Source organism: Colias eurytheme, chromosome 25 (genome assembly GCF_061535395.1).
Source record: "Colias eurytheme isolate Ceu_HAF_F1 chromosome 25, ilColEury1 Martin Lab GWU primary, whole genome shotgun sequence".
NCBI classification, from domain to species: Eukaryota; Metazoa; Arthropoda; class Insecta; order Lepidoptera; family Pieridae; genus Colias; species Colias eurytheme.
In genome coordinates, this window is record NC_143004.1 from 8,559,229 (window position 1) to 8,584,069 (window position 24,841).

Genomic DNA, 24,841 nt, shown 5'->3' on the forward strand with positions numbered 1-24,841 from the left:
TAAATTTATATTACGATAGTTGAAAGGAAATGAAAGTAATCGTTATATCTAATTAACTATAAATATAATAATATCCTAATCCTAATTGGTGTGAACGAACATTACTTTAGGAGTCACAGGGATCACATATAAGTCCTTATCTAACACTATACATAATTGATATGTCAAATGCAGTATGACCATAGGGCATAGAGTTAATTTTTTAATGGCAGGCTAATACAAAAGTTTAATTTTTCGATTATATTACCTTTGTAAAATATGATTTTATTATAAAAAGAGAGATAACAGTATCTTTTCAAGTTTTTTCTTTATATTACATAATATATTTCTATAATCATACTGACATTTGATAGTATACAATATGTTTCTAAACCTACTAATACTTCCGATTTTCCTACACCTTGTTATGTTTCCTTTATATCATTTTATAAGCAAAACAAGCGTTCGATTGTATAATAATTTAGCGGGTTGTATAATATGCCAAAATTTGTAAAAAGATTTATGTTATCTATGTCAGGACTTTGTAATATTGAAGGTTATTCAATTTACTTCTATAATTTTATAGTTAAATCATGAACGCAGATTTTATTTTATTTTTTTAATCATCTCGTTCCAATCTTAATAAAAAGAAAGAAAATTCAAAAGTGGAATAGCAATTTTGGCGCCTTTTTACCATAGATAACACAAAATATATGTTTCGCGTTTTCGTCAACAGATGGCGTTGAATATCTGTTAACATATTTTCTTGGATTTAAAATTCATCACTCACATTGTATAAACATTAAACATTTCTTTCCAATGATTTGAAATACTTTTCTCGCCGGCCCGTCTTTCCCCCTATTTACGACTGCGTGTACACACTCCTCCATATTATCTAAATATATTCATAGTCTAAATTATATAGTCAAAAATTATAAAATAAACAACAATAAACCATAAATCAAAGTGGACGCTGTAGATAGTAACATGGACGTCATTTTTAGATCTTTTTTAGACATCATAAGTTATTTATAATGAGCAATTCTATATCGGGAATTAATTGAGGAGTAAACAATCTTACAATAGGTACAATTTAATATTTTCATAAACATTTATGACTCGTTCCAACAACGTATAAATAAAAAAAAGATTAGTTTTAGGTTTATTTTTTTTTAATTCCCGCGCAAATGTAACTTTTGACTCATATAAGTAGAATAATAATCATAAAAATAGTATTTTTTTTATTGTATGTTGTTGAAGCGAGATGAACATCAAAGATACATAGCATAATATATTACAAAAAGTTGTCAAAGTTCAGGACAATGGAAATTGTACTTGAATATCAACCAAAAATCATATCATTAATACAGTTATTACAAAAAAAGAAGTAATTCTAAATAAATACTACGGGAGGGGTCACACAGGGGGCAGTTTCCCTACGAGTACGTGATCGCGCAATCGAAGAACGGGAAACATGCGACGGAGTCGGCGATGGAGTGCTAGAGCACGTGCAGGTTCTCGCACGACTTTGACTTGGAGTCGCGCGCCCACACGCGCCCGAGGAGACCGCGCACCTGTAATACGAATTGTATCTTATTAGCAATGATATTGAAAGTAATAAGCTGTAGATAAATTATTACTATTAATAGCTTGACCGCAGCCACTGTACCTTGCCCTAGGTATGTGTGGTGAGGCGGGGACCGGGGAAAGAGCACCAGTCAGAAGAAACGGAACGGTCGGCACTGATCTTTAAACACGGCATACTTACGGGCATACGTTTAGACGTTTTGTAAGAAGATAAACTATAAAGCATAGACTAATAAAATTATTTTTATATGGCTTATTTATTTATTTATTTATTTATTTATTTATTTATTTTGAAAACTACACAGCTTACAGTTTGACTTACTCTACTTATATCTATGATACAATACGCCAATTACGAGTTTTACAATTATTATCAATTACAATATTTAAAACAGTAACTTATTAAAGAGTGGTGAGTAGTGTGTGTGGGTGAGTGCGTGCGTGCGTTTGGGTATGTTTGTGTGTATATATGTGTGTGTGTGCATGATTAAAATGTGTTAGGTACGTTAGATAATATTTTAATTACATTGGTTTTAAAACGATTGCGAGGGCTGTTAAACATGTCAAGAGTAGAAAATTTTTGATTGTATATCGAAGGCAGGCGATTAAAGAGTGAGTTCTTCATATATTGGTTTTTTGTACGTGGTATAAAGAATAAAGGAGTATTACGTGTTCGAGTTAGAGGGGTGTTAAAATATATATTTTCTGTTAATTGGGGGCAGTCTAGTTTGTTGTTTAGGAGATCATAAAGAAACATAATATCTGAAAGAGTACGTCTGTCTTCGAGAGTATTCATTTTAAAGAAAATGCAGGATTCTTTGTAGTCCTTAAAGTTATGTTTTGCTTTAAAACTAAGATGCTTCATAAATATCTTTTGTATTTTTTCAATTTTGTCTATATATTTCTTAAAAAATGGTCGCCATATTATACTTCCATATTCTAATATGCTTCTGACGTAACTATGATAAAGCATTTTTAAACACAGAGGGTTTTTAAAAGGTTGACTTGTTCTTAGGATGAAACCAAGGGATTTGTATGCTTTACTGGACATGTACTCAATATGGGCGTCGAAGAAACATTTATCGTCCAGAAGGATGCCGAGATCCTTTACTGAAGTTGTTCTATTAATTAACTGATTATTGATACTATATTCGAATAAAATAATGTTACGTTTACGAGAAAAGCTTATGGTTTGGCATTTTTGAATGTTTACACCGATGTTATTAATTTTAAAATATTCTCCGAGATTATCTAGATCAGATTGGAGTAGATTACAATCGGCGGTACAAGATACTTTACGGAAAATTTTGTTATCATCGGCATACAGTAAGCAATTTGAGTTCTTAATACAATGTGTTATATCGAAAAGGAAAATGTTAAAGAGTAAAGGTGATATATGGGATCCTTGTGGAACTCCGGAGGTGACGTTTATGAAGTTAGATTTATGACTTCCTATGACTACTGCCTGACGACGGTTTCTAATATAAGATATTACCCATCTATGAAGATTACCCTTAATACCTACAGCATTTAGTTTCCCGGCGAGAACATTATGGTCTACTCTATCGAAAGCCTTTTCGAGATCGGTATAAATGACGTCAATCTGAGCGCCGTCACTTATGTTAGTTAGTAAATAGTTAGTCAATTCTGAAAGGTTTGTGTTAACACTCCGAGACTTAAAAAATCCATGCTGAGATGAAGGAAGACATTGCTTACAATAGCTATACATAAAATCATTAACTATACTGTCCATAACTTTACCGAAAATATTTAAAATTGATATACCCCTGTAGTTAGTAATTTCATTTTTTGAACCTTTTTTAAAAATGGGGATTACACGTGCATCTTTCCATTGTTTGGGGTAGATACCTTCATCCAAAGATCGTTGAAAAATCAATTTTAAGGGAACAGCAAGCCCGTTTACGCATTTTTTAACAAATATAGCAGGAATCCCGTCTAAGCCTGCGCCCTTTTTACTATCTAGTTTTTTAACCGCATTTGTTATCAGTTTATCTGAAATTTTAATTGAATTAATTACGCTAGAATGGGACTCCTCTGCGTATGGTTTGCCATTATGCCACAAAGAAGTTGGTGCTTCATACCTATTCAATATTTTCCCTATTTTGGACAGTGGCTTTAATTGGAATTGACGAAAATTCAACATAGAATGCAGCTTGTAACAAGCAAGCAACCAATTTACACAAGCTTTTTTGGCATTTTCAGTTTGTATTAGTTCGATTATTAGCATTCTTCTTACTTATCCCAATCGTGGTACATACATTATCTCTTTCAATGTATCATTAATATATTATATTAACTGGGTAAATAATTGTATTAACAGTTTAACAACTACTAATATACAAACAAAAATACCTTAACACTAGCAGACAGGCGCGTGCGTTTCCTGGGCGTGCTCGAAGCGGAGGCGGGAGCGGGCGCGGGCGCGGACGCGGTAGCGTCCTCTAGCGGTGAGCGGGCGCGGGAACGGTTCTTGCGGGATGTACTGCGCTTTCTGAAGTTAAAACATGCTTTTTTTAATATAATGCATGCTTTATTCACTCTTTATTTGTGGAGAAATGTATGTTCTGTTGTTGTATACTTACATTATTATGTTTGCGAATATTATGTACGATAATTTCTGAGAAAATTTGAAATAATGTTTATTTAGTGTGTCTATAAATGTAATGATAGTTTTATGTAACAAGTGGGACACGCTCTCTAGCGGCGAGCGGGCGCGCGAACGGCTCTGCTCTGCTCGGCGAGAACTGCTGCGTTTTTTAAGTTATATCACGTGTTTTGTATATAATAAATGATGTATTTATGTGAAGATTTTCGTGGAAAATAAAATTATCTCGTGGAACGATTTGCAAAATTTATTTAAATTTTAAATAATTTTGAAATTTCCTGCGAATAAGTAGCTATATTTTGTTAATAATTTATGTTGGGCTCAGGCAGTGGTGATTGTGATTGTAAATTTATCAAAAAGCCGAGAAACATCAAAAATACAGTGAAATGAAAATTCAAACGCCTACAGAAATGTTGATTAACATTTCGTTATGTACAAATTTGCTTGTGCTTTGTCAAGGACAATAAAATTTAAATTGGAGAACCAGATTTCATTTACATAGATTGAGGTTCGATTTAGCCGAGCTAGTTACTCCAATGAAACTTAAAAATATCACATTTTTACAAGCTTGGCATTTCGTCAATTTCTTCAAAAATAAATAAAAAAGAGATCCTTTAACATAAGTAGGTACATATTATATCCATTTTATTTATCTAAGAAACCGTCTAGTTTTATAAATATTTTCACAGCACTACACATTTCTTGGAAATCCTATTTACTTAGCTCGTAATTCCTTTCATCTTTCTAGCACAGGAGAAAAAATATTTTTATTGAAAGGTCTCAACTCTCAACGTAATTGGACATGTGTAAACTATTTTGTAATTCGATTAGTTTTTGGCGCGAATCGAATACAAAATGGCGTACGTGTATTCAATTAACGCGCCAACTCATGGGTGAAAGCGTTAGTTGCAACGATTTACGAATTAATTGGTAGTTTCATGTTGATTCTATTTTAACTGTAATTAATAATTAATGTAGTTATTCTATATTATTTTAATATTAAGTGAAAGTAAAATAGAATTGAACAGTTTACACACATAAAACAAACTTTAAAAAGTAGGTACCTACTATAAAGCCAGACCGCAGATAATCGAATGTATTCGAATACTATGCTGAAAGACAGTCAAGTAAACAGACATGACAGTCTTTCAACATTGATTTTAAGTTTCTTTTATTATTTTGCCTCCTTTATCTTAACTTTTTTAAGTAAACCTGGCGCGTTGATAGTAAAATTTCAAGGTCACGTCATGGTGACAATTTTGGTATCTTTGAATCTTGCCAAAGAAATTTCACTTCTGACACGTATGCTCGGTCAGAAGTGAAATTTCTAACAAGCTGTTTACCCCTTTCTTATCTATTCATCTAAGTATAAACAGTCACACAGATATAAAAAGTTAAATTACATATAATTTCATTGAATATAAGAATAACACTGACCTCACTCGCTCCGCATGCTGCTGCTTCAAGCGGATCTGCGTGAGGAGCCCAACTAGCAGCTCGTCCACATTGTGGTTGATCCCCACGGAGGTTTCTATGAACTTGCACTCGTAGGACGTCGCTAGGGCTTTGCCCTCTGTAATGAGAGTACATAAGTTGTACTTTGCATTGTTGGTTCTTCATGGAACTGCAGTTTTAGATTTTAAATCAATAGGACTTCATTCTGTTTGCTTAAGTGTACTTATATTAAACCAACCTATTAAGATAAATGAAGTATGTACTGTGTACAGTAAGGTGCAACATGATCGAAGTTACTTGATGTTCATGAATCCACGAAAAATCATTCATTCATTCAGTTCACAATGTTAAAATCTATTCATTTCGATACCAACTCTACATACTGACATGTGAATGAATCATCAAGCTGTTTAACAGCAGTTATAGCGTCTATTAAACGGTCACCCATCAATATACTGACCGCACATCACAGTGCCTAACCTATTTTTTTCTCAATAATATTTCCAAGCGATTTGCAAAAAGGCTAAATATAAATTGTTTATTTTCTGCCCAATTTCATTTATAATTCGTTGACCTTTCACTTTGAATTTATTCACTGAAGCCAACATCTACCGACTGCTAGATTTACAATGCAAATTATAAACGTAAATAAAAGTTATTATTGGCAGAATATTTTAGTAAAGGCTTTTATTTGAGTTTATCTTTTAATCAATCATAATATTTGTCAACTAATTTTGGTATTTTTGAATCTTGCCAAAGAAGTTTCACCTCTGGCACGTGTGCTCGGCACACACGCTCTTTTTGAATTATAGATTTATGTTTCAGAAATTTTATCGAATCAAGAAAGTGAAAGTCCAGTGAATATCGTAGTTCAATAAGACATACAAAAATAACATCAATATGCATTTTAATAAAAAAAAAGTATTCTTTCTTTAATTGACTGAAAAAAATACGCTGCGAAATGGTAAACTTCGTTCGTTTGAAATATCAAATAAACAAGTTTCTAAATTCTAAATGTAACATGAGAAAAAGGAAAAATATTAATGAAGAGATACATTAAATAAGTCAAATAATTTGTTCTTAAGCAATAATTAAAAGCTTTCCTCTCCATTTGTAAATAAATGAAAATGATATTATATTCGACTTTCATTGTTATTTATTTAATAGCTTTGATACATTTTGTAATTACGTCTGATATTACTTCTTATTAATTAAATGTTATTTGAAAACATATCTTTTAATTGACATTCTGTTCATATGTTTGTTTTTATATCGTTATAAATTGTTATTTATAGCGCTTTATTAAACGAAAACAAACATATTTATATTATTGCCAACGATAAAAATTATTCAAAAAGGTTGTAACTATTTAATTATTATAAGGAAAAATAACAAAAGCTTTTTTTATGGTTTTAAAAAATATTGGGTAAACGTAAAGGATGTTGGTATAAGAATGTATGTCTCACTAGTATAACAGCCCGTCTCGCCGTGTGCCCCGCTGCCCACATTGTCTGTAACTTCTGCCCAATATCACCATTAACATACAGATACACTACAGTTTCAAGCTAAACCTACCATCAGTGGGCACGACTCTCGACCTCGCTAGATCCGCCTTATTACCCACAAGGATAACTGCCCGTCTCGCCGTATGTCCCGCTGCCCACAGCGTCTGCAACCGTTTCTCCGCCTCTGCGAAGCTGTTTCGATCCGCTGTAGAGTACACCACGCAGTAGCCGTGCGCGCAGCCTTCTGACTATTGTAATAATATAAAATGAAAGGTATGTACTGAAGAGATACTGGTATAATCTTATCAACAATTTTGAGATATAAAAATACCGTTATAATTATTATATAGAGTTTGAGCTAAATGCATGGAATCTTTACTACAATAGTCTTTTCTATTTAGAAAACTGTTGACTTTCTACCACTCTACAATATTGTTTCTATAATATTACAACATACATTTATGCATATTCTTTAATTTTAAAACTGAAAAAAATAATAATTTAAGAATAAAAAAATAATTAATGTTACAACTTACAATAATATTATCTGGGGGTGAATCTAGGAACGTAATTTCCGACTCTTCTCCTGCCAGAAGCACGCATACTGATTTCTCGCCTGACTCGTCATCTATTAAAACAAAATAAACACATTTATCAATATTTACTATAACAGTATATAATTATTTTTTTATTTATCCCAAAACAAAACAATTTTTGTACATAGAGCGTTTGTATACTGACGGACGCCGTCCATGTTTTTTTGTGCAATATTAAATGATATTGATTAAGAAATAACTTAAGCATAACTTATCAAAGTACAAATTCCTTTCAATTTTTTACAGGCTTTGGATGATTTTTAGCAACACCCACCCTGCTAAAAATTTAAATAATGCAAGTAAAATTCATGTTTCTTTTCTTGTCACGTATGACAATGAATCTTTTAATTGTCTCGCAAAAATACAACTAAGTACCTTCTTGCAAGGCTGGACATAATTGCAAGTTACTTATTTATGATACAAATGTATACAATTTTTGCAAAAACAGGACGTAAAAACGATCTTAATGGAGGAATAAAATAACGTACAATATAAGATTATCTTTAATAAATTGATAAAGCTCTAGCCCGAAATATTAATAAATATCATTGTTATAAGAAATTATAAAAATGTATTTATTTTTCGGACATACATAAAAGAATAACGTACATTAATATAAAAATCTTATGTTACGTCTTTCAATAAACTACTACACTGATTTTGAAGTTAAAGCTTTATATCATTCAATTTATAAAAACTTTAATTATATGAAAAAAATGATCACGATACGGGATTCGGACATCTTTACTGTTTAGTTATCTCTTGTAACATTATTTGAACACCACCACCACTCAAAAAGTGTAAACAAATGAAAATGAAAAAAATCTTTATTGAAAAAGGTTTTAAAATAATACAGAATGAACACCTCAATTAGTATTTGTACCTACACTACAGCCTATTGTACAGCATCTCAATCTCAGAGATCAGTCATCCGTGACACACAGATGTTACACTTGTAATCAATTAGAACACCTTCCTTGTTTGATGTATCACTGTGTGCCTTGCTTTTGAGGTGTTAACAATACGGATTTATGCTAAAAATAGGACGTTATTACAATGTAAAACTAATTTCATGTCTATATTATTTAAAACTTCATCAATTGAAACATTATTACATGCTAGAATTATTATTTGAAGAGTTATAATAATTTGTAAGTTAAGTTACTCTAAAATTTAATATTCTCTTGAAATGAAACAAATAACTATTGGATAATAAACGCCATAAATCATAATCATCAAAAGTAATCATTCAATTATAAATCGTACCAATCCATCGATTCACATAAAAATAATAAAACTCTACACAAATGAACTTTGTCATCATAAAACAGCATAATTTCCTCACCTATACTAGTGTCATACGCATGCAAGTACTCTGACGTCATGAACTGCCCCACGAGGCTGGACTTGCCCACGCCAGGGCCGCCCAACACTAGCACCCTGTAGGAACTGAGGCCCGCTGAAGAATCCCTGGTAAATAATAATATTGACATAATTATATGAATAAATAGCTGTCTACTACCAAACTTCGTAAGTGTTTTGCGTGAATCTATTAATTGTTTGGTTTGTGGATAGAAGAAGATGAATGTATTTTATCATTGTATGCAATGTAATACATAAAATTATTTAGAAGACGTGCCTATTTATATGTTTGTTCCATCTGTCCGTTCTTCTTCAATACTTACTATACTCCTCTTAAACAGCTGGACCAATTTTCTTTGTCAACAGGATTCGAAATTGGTCTAAATTTACAATCGAACGCAAGCGATGCTATCAATGAAATTACCTTCATTTACAACATACCCATACGCCAATCTAGAAGCCATAATTACCTAGAAGACGCCAAGGAACATGGTGCAGATGCTCTAGTGACAGCCTCGGTGCTGGACGCGCTGGACGCGACAGACGTGTTGGACCTGGACCGGCGCGACCGCAGGGAGTCTCCGCGGTTCACTACCCCTTTACCTGGGGTGGTAAATATGGTTAATAAAGAATTGAAGGATCGGAAATTTGGTTTGTTGGCAAAGACCAGTTTAAATATTAGAAATCTTTGTTTGTTGGTTGTTTAAAGAATAAATGTTTTTGCCACGTTAAGACATTGGTTTTTAATAAATGAAATTATATTATCGTGCATACCTACATGTATTGAATTCTGAGCTTTTGTAATTTTGTATGTAATTGTTATGCTTTTCGACAATGTCTTAAATAATAATGATAGAAACTGCAAGACTTAAAAGTTTCCTTTAATGTTTATACATATACAAATTAGATAAATGTATTAATCATAATCATAATTACACCTTTAAAACGAAATAGGTATTATGACATTAAAATATAACTTACGCCCTTATTGTTTACGGCTACATATCGATCCGTGAAGACCAACCTTAAGCCAGTAAAACTTCAACTTATCATTCCCAGAATTATACACAAAAATATAATATACATTAACAAAAACAAAAGAAGAAACAGCTTAATTACCAGTAATACTAAAATGTCGCAGTCTATAGTACTCCTCCTCCACACCGGTGTTGGGCATGGACGCGACCCTGGCCCGCTGCTGCGGCAAGCCGAGCAGCTGCCTCTCGCCAGTCCTGGACCTGCCAGCCTTCACTGACTGGGACCTGGAGTGGTGCGGGCTGCCGTACCTGGAAGAGTAGATGATGTAGAAGAATATTCGAACAGCGATTTCTGGTCAAAAGTAGTCAAGTACGATGAAAAAATGGATGGAAGAAGAAAAAAAAAAAAATACTTTTCCAGTACAATCTTTAAGTTATCAGCATTTGAATAAGAAAAATACGTATGTATTTAACTCAAACTCTACATTTGTACGTCAAAATACAGAAATAAATTATTTACCACGGGTTCTTTGTTAAGAAATTAGTTACTACATCGACATTAATGGAGGAAACACTGCAAAAAGTGTAAGAGAAAACAATACAAACGGACAATTTTTTTAATATTTTTTACATTTTCTGACAGGTATTATTTAAACGTTCATTTATGTTAATTCAAAATTACAAAACAAACAATTAAAATTTGTATAAATCGTCCTTAAATAGAATTACAACATCAGTACACCAAAGTTCGTGGTGAATGTATAAAGCTGTCAAACACAGGCTGCTCTGATGTATGGCTTTATTTGTGAATGGGGAACTTTTCCTCTGTTATGTAACCTGCCGATTTGGAGTGAACTTTGACTAGAGTATTGAACATTTTCAAACATCTATATTCTATGTATATAAGTGATGCAATCTAATTAGGTAAATATAATAAGAAATGTGTATTTGACGGTGAAACAAAACTTTTTAATTCATCTAAATTGTGAGCTATGAATGGAAGCTTTTTGTATGTCGCATGTCATTTTCCAGAATCGATAATTACGATTTTAATGATTAAAATAAAATTTAAATTCATTTTCTACTGTATTGGGTGTCCATTAGGAATCAAAACCGAGAACCTCTTCGTTCTTCGCTTGCGCATTATTTTGCCAAAAATACCGTTAGTATATTATTGCAATTACGCTAAATTATTGTTCTATCCACACACAAGTCTACAAACTAACCAAACAAAAAAGTAAACATTTTTAGCGATAAATGCACAAAAAATAGCCTAGTTTAAACTGCAAGCAGATTCTGCAGAATAAAGTTTTTTAAGAAGTTTCCCTATTTCTTAAGAGCGTCTTATCATTGACCCATATTTAGATACTGTGATAATAAGCCATTGCTAATACAGCTTGAAAAGATGTATTTTTAAAACTTTTAAAGAATTTTTAAGGCAAGCCATTTTTGTGATTTTAAACGGGCGAAGGTTTAAGATATTAATATTCAATAACCACGGTTATTCTGAAGGTTTTAAAGACTTTAAAAAAAGACGAGAAAGGAAGTGACGATATTGTAAATTGACGTTAAGTGGGAATTAGCTTGTTCCTGTTATTTTTTAGAAAGATTGTCTTCATGTGATTGAATATTCTAATATACACATATAATATATAATATGTTTTACTATATTAAAATTTAAAGTATTATATAAATAGGTTTATTATAGATTTATTGTGTAGAAACTGCCCTCATTACATGCTATATCATTATTTCATTAAGGCAATATAATACGACGATTCAAAATAAATTTCAAAGAAACATTGTACGAATGTTTTAGTTCAAATAAAACATTTGTTCTAAAGCTTGTGATTACAAGAGTATTATATTTACAAAGATATTCTTACATTAACCAAGCTAAACAACACGGTGTGGTTAGAATAGACATATTTCAAATACAAAGGCATTATGTTTGTTTTAATTAACATTTCTCGCGAATGGAAGAAAACATTTGAGACAAATATATTCATGTTGTATGTGGGTTTGTGGTTTAAGAAATAATATTGTTATTTATTAAAGTTATTTTAGAACGTATTGTTAGTAATGAAAGATTTCAACTTCAATGAAAAACGTACATTAAATTGATATTTTCGTTATAATTATTAATTACTTGCTTTCCATGTAATGTAAATGGAAAACCCGTTTAGATACCTTGGGATTTTCGGGATAAAAACTATCATATTGTGGCCTTTCTCGGGTCTCAAACTATATTTGTACAGACAGATAGAGTAATCGCATTTATAATATTAAAATCTTAGGATATTAATATTTTAGGTCATTTTCAAATCGTTGATTGTTATCAGTGCTGTTGCACTAAACAGTGAAGGAAAACATCATGACAGTACTAGCACATTGTAGCAAAAATATTGACGAAGAGTGACATAAGACCAAACCGTACTTAACCAGTCAGATTTATAAACTGAACCTTCCTGGAAGGTCTATGTCCTTGCATTTGGGGTACAAGGTTATATGGACCTTCACCTCGTGCGTAATATAATGCGAATATGTTACATATTCAATGACTGATAACTCTTATTAGCTTTATTAGCTTCCCCTGTATGTTTGTATGTAATCGACTCTTTCAGATTTGATTTCGATCCACTTCAAATGGAAAAATTTAATTCAAACTTGACTTATCAGGGATCGGTGATAATACAATAATTTGATGAGTATAAGCATGTTTTTTTTAACTATTCAATTATTTTCAAACCAAACTGAACAGGCGTGACTTTATGCGTGTTTTTGTATTTTTTTTAACTACATTAATTATTTTCACACCACCCTGAAATTAGCCAACTAACAAGCTAAAACATATCTCAAAGATATGACTATAATTATGATCTCATTCAAGTTAAATTGGCATTTTATTCAGCAGACAATTGAAGCTTAAACACCGTTATTACAAAGCAATTTAGCTGAAATTTCGAACCATAATTAATGGAGGGTGAAGGGTTACGCCATTTTATTAACGCGTTTAATTGAAAAATGTAGATGTTTTTAGCATCCGATCCTGTAAGCTGATGGATGGTAATACTTACATCTGTAATTTTGCCTGTTTTACCATATTGTAGCTGAAATGATTTATTTTAAAAGTTTTATAAATATTTTATCACAAATATTTTTAAATTTCATGTATTTATCTGGCCCACAAAAATTTGTGTACTGCAAAAACGAATATTTTATCCCACATTTTTCATTGATGATTCGCTCCCGTTGGTTGTAGCGTGATGATTGTTAATTGTTCACTTGAATTCGGTTTTAATGAATTATACTGATTCATGACAAATTATTTTTAAACAATCAACATATTCAGGTGCTATAAATTTAGTTAATTATTTGCAGTCTGTAGGTTCGTAAGTCGTAACTCCGAAGCGGATAAATATATTTAAACACAGTTTTTTTAAGGAAATCCATTTGTTATGTTTAGGTGAAATACTCAAAATCTACTCTCTACTAATCAGTTGTTTCCAATAGCAACTCACTCATTAAAAATTGTGATAGGATTTCGGACAACATATTGTAGGTGTCAGGAACTATCCATACCAATATAATAAATGCGAAAGTAACTCTGTCTGTCTGTCTGTTACTCAATCACGCCTAAACTACAGAATCAATTTTCATGAAATTTGGTATAGAGATATTTTGATACCCGAGAAAGGACATAGGCTACTTTTTATCCCGGGAAAATGACGCAATCCCGGAAATCCCACGGGAACGGGAACTATGCGGGTTTTTCTTTGACTGCGCGGGCGAAGCCGCGGGCGGAAACCTAGTAAGTAATTATTATAAGTAATTCTTTTTATAGTTTCATTATTAAAAAAATTCTAATACTTGTAAAAGCCAATACTATTTATATTTAACTAACAAATGTACACTGCATTTAAATTTAATACTATAACATCATTCATAGGGTCAAATAAACCTGACATGAAGCCAAAATAGCATCAACATTAAGTAGGTGGTACTTAGTTATTTATTTTTAACCTAATCCCACATCGCATTAGGATCCCATCTTTAGACGTTCTCAATTACTGGCAACCCATCAATAATTCCTTCCCTAACCGGCGATTAATAGACCGCTCGTTTAACGGGCGTTTAACAGAAAAACAACGTTTAAGTTGGTGAATAATGTACTTTTTGCATTAGAATTGTTTCTTTTGTAAACATGTATAAATATATATTTAATAATTCGTATATTGTAATTTATTTTTATACTAGCGGTCCGCCCCGGCTTCGCCCGTGGTACATGTTTACGTTTTCTCTAGATAAGAACCATCCTTTTACTTCAAGGAATATAATAAAAAAAGAATTATCGAAATCGGTTCAGCCGTTCTCGAGTTATGCGCTTACCAACACATTTTGCGATTCATTTTTATATATAAGAAGAAGATACATTATTATGTAGTTTATTAACTTATGTATATACATAAATATACATAAGTTTTAAAACATTTTTAGCTTTTACCTTCAGTCCAGTCTCTAATGTACTAAAACCGAAACTAATATATGCAAAATCGTTAATGCTAATGTAAATAAAGATCTCATGAATAAAACACGAGGGTGTATGGGTAATATTATAACAATGTATTTTATGTTATTTTAGGCTATTCGTTATTTGTATCGCAAGTTTGTTTTATCAAATATCACTTTCCCATTCATTGACTTTACAAGATATAATAACATGGAAAAAATGCTTAGAATACATAATAATATTAATCTAATTTAGATATTTTACCAAAAAATATTAATGTTTTAAAGTTTGTTTAATGAAAATTGTTCGTGACGTCTTTCTTATGTTACGTGATTAAATTATGAAACTATTTATTTACAAATGAGCAAAAATTCTTTAAAAAACTTCCAAAACTTTCTAGTTTTTTTTTGACAACGTTTAAACTATTTCAATATAATTGTAATCAAAATGTATTTATTGAAGTGAAACTTCTTTATCGGGGTTGGAAAAAAATTTAGTGTAACGTTTTTTCGTTACGCGTGACATTTTTCCGTTACACCCCATCTTTTACTTATCCCTGTAACCACGCGTGATTCGACGTATTTTTGTAAAGTTGCATATAGTAAATTATTTTTTGAAAAATAAGGTCATAAAGAAGTGAAAGTACTAGTGTAAACGCACACATTTTTTTTGTTACAATAGAAAACTACAACATACTGAACTAAATTCTTAGTACAGAAGAAGCAACATAATCTTCAAAAAGCTCATGAAAACAGAATGCTTCGTCCAAAAAATAGTAAAAAAAATAGTCGAGTATCTTTGTGTTAAGTTCGTGCTTTGTTTCTGTTCTTGCTGTTTCCTTTAATTTCCCTTTTGTGGTTTCAATTCGGTTACTCATTAAAATATAGATCGCGTCAGATGAAGTGAGACATTTTAATTGAATGTCTTCTGTTTTCTTTCTCTGGGTTGTTAAACCACTTCACACGAAAATACGAAATTTCGTCACTAATTGATAATTAATTTGCAAGTAGAAACTATGCCCGATACGTAATGTCAATTACAATATTAACCGAATGTATCATGACTGTAACAATTTTAAATATTGATAGCAAATCGTGTCGAATTGAACAGTAGCCTCCTATTTAGTGTGGTAGTAAATTAATATTATAATTTAGAATTGACTCTACATTTTACTGGTCAAGTACCAGTAAAATGTAGAGTCAATTCTTACACAATTTCTTCTTATACAATTTGCATGTAAATTATTAATTTTTTGTGTGTCTGTGACAGCATATTCAATATCTTTGGACGTATACCTTACATTAGTAGTATTTTTATGTATATTTTAGGTACGTGCGTGTTTGCCACTTCTATAAGACAGAATTTATTCTAATGCGAGCGGCACCGCCGGCGAAAGCTAGTATAATAAAATTTTATATAAAAACTAGACTCACATACTCATAAAACGCAAAAAACAGTATAATTGAAGCGAATTCGCAGAATGACTAATTGAAAATAAATAAGCATCCAATAAATGTAAATATTTAACGAACGAAACTTTCTTTTGTGTTCGCATTAATTAACGACTCCGTTTATCCCTGTCAGCCAATTTATTTCAACACAATGCTGTTTAACACTAACAAAGTGCCCCGGCTTTACCGCAATTTCACTCTTTTTTACGTGGAAAAATTATTTAATTTTAACCGAAAGAGAGTTTGATAAAATTCGCTTGACAGAATGTGGTTTGGTTAAATTATTTAGTACATAATATATTGTAATGATTGATAGTTTTAGTATTAAAGGAGAATGGGCAAATTGGGCCTGAAACTTGGGCTAAGACCAATACACACGAAATATTGTTTTTGTGATAGATCATTACACATACCTTACGAAAAAAATAAAATAAAAAAATAAATCAACCGGGTTCTTGTACAGTCAAGGCAAAAAGTTTTATTTATTTGGCTATTATTTTGCGCACAATAACGGTGTTTTTAATTCGAGTGAAGTAAGTATAAATCTAAATGTCACTGGAGTGACTGAGTTTAACCACAAAAAACGTCTAACTACGTTAAATTATAATAAACACGGTATAGGTACCTGTTACAAAACATAATATTAGTGTATTTCGGTTATTAGAAGGCTTCAGATTAGTACGTATTTGTAAGTGAAAGTGAATTGGAGTAACATAAAGATATTGTCATTGTCTTATAACAGTTATTTATTGCAAAAAATATTATACACAAAGAAATAAAACTTGATGTGACTGTACAAAAACCCGGTTGATTATTTTTATATATATATTTTTCCCGTTATGTATGTGTTATGATCTATTATAAAAACAATATCTCATGTGTATTGGTCCAACTCAAGGGTTCAGGCCCAACTTCCATAGTAAAATGCCCATTCTCCTTTCTGCAATTTAGTCATAGAGGAGTATGTATTATATTTATATAGTTTGTAAAAAGGAGAATGGGCATTTTACTATGGAAGTTGGGCCTGAACCCTTGAGTTGGACCAATACACATGAGATATTGTTTTTATAATAGATCATAACACATACATAACGGGAAAAATATATATATAAAAATAATCAACCGGGTTTTTGTACAGTCACATCAAGTTTTATTTCTTTGTGTATAATATTTTTTGCAATAAATAACTGTTATAAGACAATGACAATATCTTTATGTTACTCCAATTCACTTTCACTTACAAATACGTACTAATCTGAAGCCTTCTAATAACCGAAATACACTAATATTATGTTTTGTAACAGGTACCTATACCGTGTTTATTATAATTTAACGTAGTTAGACGTTTTTTGTGGTTAAACTCAGTCACTCCAGTGACATTTAGATTTATACTTACTTCACTCGAATTAAAAACACCGTTATTGTGCGCAAAATAATAGCCAAATAAATAAAACTTTTTGCCTTGACTGTACAAGAACCCGGTTGATTTATTTTTTTATTTTATTTTTTTCGTAAGGTATGTGTAATGATCTATCACAAAAACAATATTTCGTGTGTATTGGTCTTAGCCCAAGTTTCAGGCCCAATTTGCCCATTCTCCTTTTGTATGGCGATAAATTAAAGGTTATAAGTACTTTAATTTTTAGTTGATTTAAATTAGTTTCTTATTAGTTTTATTAATATAATGATAAACTGCAATATTAAGAATGTCTTCTAATATTAAAAGGCAATATGTTCTTACGAAAGAGCTGCTTTTATTTGTAGAGCTTCTTACAATACAACAAAATGCTACTAAAATTGAAGGAAAACACGAGAAAATTATACAATGAAAGCATTAGCCCATACGTGTTATTGACATAATTCACCCATTACTTATCGTACAAATATTTTTTTATTCGTAGCAGTTTTCTTTGTTCCGTTTCGTTGTTAAAAAAATTGTTCTGTTAAAGATTGACGTTGATTAATAACAATTGACATATTATAAAAGAGAAGGCGGCCATTTTGAATTTACGGCAATTTAAAACTGATAAAAGAAAAAGCCTTACCTCTTATCAAACTCATGTAGATCCTCTGAAGTGAACTGGCTGGTGACGTCCAAGAGCTGCTGTATATGATCACAGCGGCTGTTACGCCTATCCTCTCCATCACGGATGAGGATGGTGGAACAGCCGCCATAGTCCAGGGAGAGGGAGGGTTGCTGCACCACGATGGTTGTTCGTCCCGCTGGCATGGACGCCGCGGAGTCGAGAGGGTTCGCTGTCACGTGGACTTGAGCTGATGAAGAAGATTAGCTGTTAGATATTTTGTATAATTTCTACATACTATACTTGAAAATAAGGTTTTCGAACATTTTGATTGGAAGCTCTGCTATTAATATTAAGTCTTGTGCATTGCGATAAAGAGGCTGGTTATTTGTAGAAAAACGATTTATATTTTTTTTGTTTACATGATAAAATATAGCATTTAAGGATTTTCACGTAAAGACGTATCACGTGTAGCAGGCAATTATTACGCTATATACAGTGATCTATTGCTTATTAGAACAAAACGTTATATGAAATAATATGCATACCAGTAGACTGTCGCCTGGACGACGGCGGCGGCACAGAATGCTGGTGCGCGGAAGATCTTCTCCTCGTAGTCGTAAAAACCTCAGTCCCTTCAAGCTGCCGCCTTAACTTCGCCACTTCATCTTTATAATACTCTTTCTCTTTCAACTTCTTCGTCCTCGGCTCACTGCCTCTCCTCTTCACGGTTTCCGGTTCAAAATTAAAATGAGTTTCATATTTAGCCTGGTTCACTTTAGGACTCTTGGGTGGTTCGATTTTATCATATTGCATCGACGTAGACGGCCCGCCGAGGCCGAGGTTTTGATTGACATGCGTTTTATTTCTGGGTTTTTCCTTTTTGGCATGCGGTTCGGGGATGGGGACGTCGAAGATGAATCTGGCTGGCCCGGGGCGGGGGGAGTCTATCGTGTCGGTAGCGGATTGGGGGATCGTGTAGGCTGGTGGTTCGAATTCGCAGCTGTCTTGTGCTCTGTGGTAGTGTGGCGGGGCGGTGCTGGGCGGGTTCTGCGGGGGGGTTGGTGTGTCGTCGATGAGGCTCGGCTGCGGAGGTTCGGGGGGTTCTGGCTCCGCGTCCATGGAGTCGTCTGTGCCGGTGATGGAGGTGAGGGCGGTGGCTGCGGAGTCGGTGCTCGTGTTTATGGTTTTGTCTGATGTGGTGCTGCTGCCCATGACGACTACCTGTGGAAGAATGTTGAAATGAGTCACCAAACCAGTGATGTAACTATTATTATTAATTTAAAATATATTTCGGAGTGATTTGTATTGCACATTTTTATTTATTCAGTTAAAGGTATAATTTTGCAAGATATTAGATTGATTTAGAGTCACAAAAATAATACGAAACAACAAAAATATCAAAACACACACCTAAATCAATCAGTTAACAGTAAATGTAACAAAAATAACAACTTTCTTCAGACTTTATTGAATCTACCAATGAAAATAGCAGTTCTAAGCTTTGTTGTGCATTTTTAACGGAGTCCATTGTGCAGCCTGCAGGTATACCGTATACCGTATAAACGATACCGAAACAATGAAGGTTTACCCGCAGTACTGTCGACTTTTATTTGCTTTAAGGAATTTTAAATTGTACCACAATTTGTTCCATTTACGTGCGGTTAAAATTCTGACCGAAGTTTTTAAAAGTGATGTGTTATTTTACGATAGAATGCTTTAATTTTTAACTTTTTCACTTGTGAGTAAAAATTTTCTTAAAGCTATTCTACGTATGTGTAATTTTTCAAATTTTAACTCAATACATTGTACTAATTCAAACGATTTTTTGAATAATATAAAGCATGAAAATTTTTGACACAGTAATATAAACAATTAAAATTTTTGACAGACATATTTTAATAATCTATATTTAATCATGTTCCACGTTCATGCTATACGTTTATTTCTACTTAAATATAATGCATTGAATGAAACTAATGCATATTCAGTTATGATGAGCTATTGAGCTGTCATATAAAGCACAAGTTGTATCAGCGATAGCTTCTGATGGACACAAATATGTAGTAAATTTTACACATCATTGTAATAATGCTACAAATCACAATAAAATGATATGAAAGTGTTGGGTTTACCGTTTACTTAGTAAATGTTCATTGTATTCGCGTTACGTATAAATAACTATAAAAGTGTTCTTGTTGCTTAATCCATCAGTCCTCGGAATCACAGACACAATAGAAAATCTATTGTGTCGCGCCCCGATCGGGCCTTACGGTGGTCAATGGGTTAATCAAGCGTAAAACGTATGGATATTTGAAAAAGCTGCGTAAAAAATGAAAAGCTTACAGTCGGTTCATTTAATCATTCATCAATTATGACTTCAAATTATGATTAGACAAAAATTAATACACGATTTGAACCAAATTGTTTAAGTAAAGCTTAAAGCTATCTACATCAAAACTCATATAAAATTGGAAGGTCTTCCTTCAATAAAACGCGAACAAAGTCACAGTTTAAAGATTGTATTTAAAACATTTTATCCTAAATACATAACTTCTAAATACATACTGGAGCTTTTCCTAAAGGTAATGATTTTTCCAAGGCGTGGTCTTGACGCCAAACTAAAAAGAAAAACCAACTCATTTTAAAATTTCTCAAGTAAACAGGATAAAAAATATTTACCCTCTTTGAGCGCGATAAAAACAAAGGGCCTGTAAGTATCGCAACATGGTTTTAAACAACCATTATTGTATTTGCCGCGGAAATTTTAGAAAATGGCGCGTTACTGTTTATATTTTGAGGCTTAAAGAAGCTTAAACGTACCTTATGTCGTTAGACTTGTTTTTTTAGTAAATTTTCAAAGTAGGCTAATTAGTTTATACAGTCGCTTTTATTGCGTGAAATTAATTAATTTCATGTAATATTTAAATGATTTTTTATGAATGTATTTCTGTGTTTACTTACTTTTATTGGTTAGATGATTTCGAATCTAATGACACAAGAATTATATAATTACTAGCGGTCCGCCCCGGCTTCGCCCGTGGTACATATTTCGCAATAAAAAGTGGCCTATGTCCTTTCTCGGGTATCAAAATATCTCTATACCAAATTTCATGCAAATTGGTTCAGTAGTTAAGGCGTGATTGAGCAACAGACAGACAGACAGAGTTACTTTCGCATTTATAATATTAAGTATGGATGTGCTATTTATTAAATAGGTTTGAAGTTGGTGCCGAACATTAAGCACTTAGTATTAAGCCCGTGCACCGACATCAAACCTTTTTAATAAATAGCACATATAAATAATATGTAGTAAATAATAATGTCAAATCTTTTTTATTTCTTACTTTTCCGTTTTTGAAGTCGGTTGTTTTTAACGCAGTTATTTTTATTAGTGAATATTAAGCTCTCCGTGCGATAAGAGCTTTTTATGAAAATTAAGCTCTCCGTGTGATTAGAGCTTCTTGTGAAAATTAAGCTCTCCGTGCGATAAGAGCCTTTAATGAAAATTAAGCTTTGCGTGCGATTAGAGATTTTTGTGAAAATTAAGCTCTGCGTGCGATTAGAGCTTTTTGTGAAAATTAAGCTTTCCGTTCGATTAGAGCTTTTAATGAAAATTAAGCTCTCCGTGCGATTATAGCTTTTTTGAAAATTAAGCCTCCGTGCGATTAGAGCTTTTTGTGAAAATTAAGCTCTCCATGCGATTAGAGCTTTTTGTGAAAATTAAGCTCTCCGTGCGATCAGAGCTATTGTGAAAATTAAACTTTTCGTGCGATTCGAGCTTTTTGTGAAAATTAAGCTCTCCGTGCGATTAAGAGCTTTTTTGTGAAAATTAAGCTCTCCGTGCGATGAGAGCTTTTTGTGAAAATTAAGCTCTCCGTGCGATTAGAGCTTTTTTGTGAAAATTAAGCTTTCCGTGCGATTAGAGCCTTTAATGAAAATTAAGCTCTCCATGCGATTTTATGCGGTTATCAATTCGGCCGGTATATTTTTTTTTATGTATGTACACCGATTACTCCGAGGTTTCTGAACCGATTTACGTGATTCTTTTTTTGTTCGATGCGGGATGGTGTCGAATTGAGCCCATAATTTTTTTTTTCGGATAGGCCCAGTAGTTTTTATTTTATGAGCATTCTTGTCTGTACTCGATGACTAAGTTGATTTGTAGCAAGTAACTTTGATTCACTTCCCGGTAACCGATTGAGCTGAAATTTTGTATACGTATGTAAATTTGATAGCGATGAAACATTATCATGACATGAAGCTGATTTGATGATGGAATCGGAAGGTAGCCATAGTAACTCAGTAATATATTGACTCAACTTTATCGAGTTAGGGCTCGTTTGATTCGTGTTGAAAAATACACTAAAAAGTATTAAATAAAAATAACTGCGTTAAAAACAACCGACTTCAAAAACGGAAAAGTAAGAAATAAAAAAGATTTGATATTATTAACTACTACATAATATTATTGTACATATTTCGCAATAAAAAGCGGCCTATGTCCTTTCTCGGGTATCAAAATATCTCTATACCAAATTTCATGCAAATTGGTTCAGTAGTTAAGGCGTGATTGAGTTACTTTCGCATTTATAATATTAGTATGGATTGATTACGTTCAAAAATAATTTATTTTGAATATGGAAATAAATCATGGAATTGATTTACTATCGGTTCGAGTAATTAGAAATATTTAATTCAATTAAATGAATAAAAGAATATTAATAATTACTCCAATTAAATCACTCAATACTTCCTTCCACGACGATACTTCCTTAAAACGATATTTCGAGATCAAAGATTTACAGCCTTTTGTTAGTTTAATTAAAATTCGTGAGACATTTTTACTGTTTGCGGTTAGCGAGTATTCGTAACCGCGTAGGGGCGTAGCTCGTTTCGTAGCCAAGAGCTACGAAATTTGAACAATCCATACTAATATTATAAATGCGAAAGTAACTCTGTCTGTCTGTCTGTTACTCAATCACGCCTTAACTACTGAACCAATTTGCATGAAATTTGGTATGAAATATTTTGATACCCGAGAAAGGACATACGATAGGTTTTATCCCGGAAATCCCACGGGAAGAATGGGAATGTGGGAGGATGGGAATTGGGAGGTTGGGATGTGGGAGGGTGGAAAGTGGGAGGATGGGATATGGGAGCATGGGATGTGGGAGGGTGGGATGTGGGAGGATGGGAGTGGGGAGGATGGGAGTGGGGAGGATGGGAGTGGGGAGGATGGGAGTAGGGAGGATGGGAGTGGGGAGGATGGAATGTGGGAGGATGGGATGTGGGAGTATGGGAGGATGGGAGTGGGGAGGATGGGAGTGGGAAGGATGGGTGTGGGAGGATGTAATGTGGGAGGATGGGAGTGGGGAGGATGGAAGTGGGGAGGATGGGAGTAGGGAGGATGGAATGTGGGAGGATGGGAGTAGGGAGGATCGAATGTGGGAGGATGGGAGTGGGGAGGATCGAATGTGGGAGGGTGGAATGTGGGAGGATGGGATATGGGAGCATGGGATGTGGGAGGATGGGAGTGTGGAGGATGGAATGTGGGAGGATGGGAGTGTGGAGGATAGGATGTGGGAGGATGGGAGAATGGGAGGATGGGAGTAGGGAGGATGGGTTGTGGGAGGATGGGAGTGGGGAGGATGGGAGTTGGGAGGATGGGAGTCGAGAAGATAGGAGCGGGGAGTGGGGAGGATGGGAGTGGGGAGTGGGGAGGATGACGGTTGGGAGGATTGGGGAAGATGGAAGTGGTGAGGATGGGAGATACTGAGGGGATGGGATGGTTTGTTTGTTTGATTGTAATGAATAGTCTCATAAACTTCTGGAGCGAATTTGATGCAATTTGGCACAGACAATATTTAGACCCTGAGAAAGAACATAGGCTACCTTTTATTGCGAAATATGTACTACGGGCGAAGCTGGGGCGGACCGCTAGTATACAATGTACTATACGATGCTAAAGGTTAAATATGTTAGTTTAATGTGTACAAGGTCAAAGAAAAAGGACGCTAGTTTAATTACAACATACTAAACAATTTATCTATTGTTTTATAATATAAATTTTACTATTTAACCCTAGAAAGATAGTCTGCGTCAAAATGACTCCTGCGTTTTCGAAATATAGCTGTATCTTTTTAAATGTCGCGAATCCATAACTGTGCTTATAGGACATAGGACCAGCCCAATTTTAATAAACTAGAAAATTTTCTAAATTTCTATAACCTAAGGCAATATGTATCTGAACCAACTCACTTTACTGCTCATTCAGAGACGCTTATCGATTTACTTTGTACAAATGTTACTGTTTCTCAGATAAAAGTTGATTATATTGAAACTCTAAGTAGTCACGCTTTTATATCTTGTGTTCTTAAAATAGCCAAAGAGAAACCTCAATCCAGACGAATGATGTGTAGATCACTTAAAGACATAGACATCGATATTTTTAAGCAATCATTGGGAAATATCATTTGGGATAATATTCTTAGCCTCAACAACGTCAATGACATGGTGATAGCCCTCACAAACAATATATTATCTTTATTTGATTTTTATGCACCTATGAAAGTCCATTACATTAAAGACAAACAGCATCCATGGTTAACTTATAACATGAAACTGATTATGGATGCCGCAACGAAGCACATACACGAGCACGGAAAACAAAGCTTGACTCTCACAAAGAATACTATAAACAGTTAAAGAAATATACTGAAGTTGCCCTTGATTGTGAGAAACGAGCATACTTTGACACGTATATACA

General features: G+C 33.3%; 1 protein-coding gene across 1 annotated transcript; it reads right to left on the minus strand.

Annotated features, from left to right (window-relative positions):
- Positions 1-1,406: 1,406 nt before the first annotated feature.
- On the minus strand, positions 1,407-19,598 carry LOC149897817 (uncharacterized). The gene is made up of 11 exons (XM_090116422.1): positions 19,486-19,598; positions 18,621-19,296; positions 18,094-18,322; positions 10,230-10,396; positions 9,581-9,713; positions 9,094-9,218; positions 7,689-7,780; positions 7,223-7,400; positions 5,630-5,765; positions 3,940-4,078; positions 1,407-1,553 (listed from the first exon to the last, which is right to left on the minus strand). Exons 2-11 carry the CDS (start codon positions 19,285-19,287, stop codon positions 1,479-1,481), a joined length of 1,941 nt encoding a protein of 646 aa, XP_089972548.1. The 5' UTR covers positions 19,288-19,296; positions 19,486-19,598; the 3' UTR covers positions 1,407-1,478.
- Between the last annotated feature and the right edge of the window lie 5,243 nt (positions 19,599-24,841).

Coding starts and splice junctions, on each gene's coding strand:
- LOC149897817 (XM_090116422.1), bottom strand. CDS start 19,287: ATGGGCAGCAGCACCACATCAGACAAAACCATAAACACGAGCACCGAC. Junction 18,323..18,620: donor GTCCAGGCGACAGTCTACTG/GTATGCATATTA, acceptor CTTCTTCATCAG/CTCAAGTCCACGTGACAGCG. Junction 9,219..9,580: donor TGTTCCTTGGCGTCTTCTAG/GTAATTATGGCT, acceptor ATTATTTACCAG/GGATTCTTCAGCGGGCCTCA.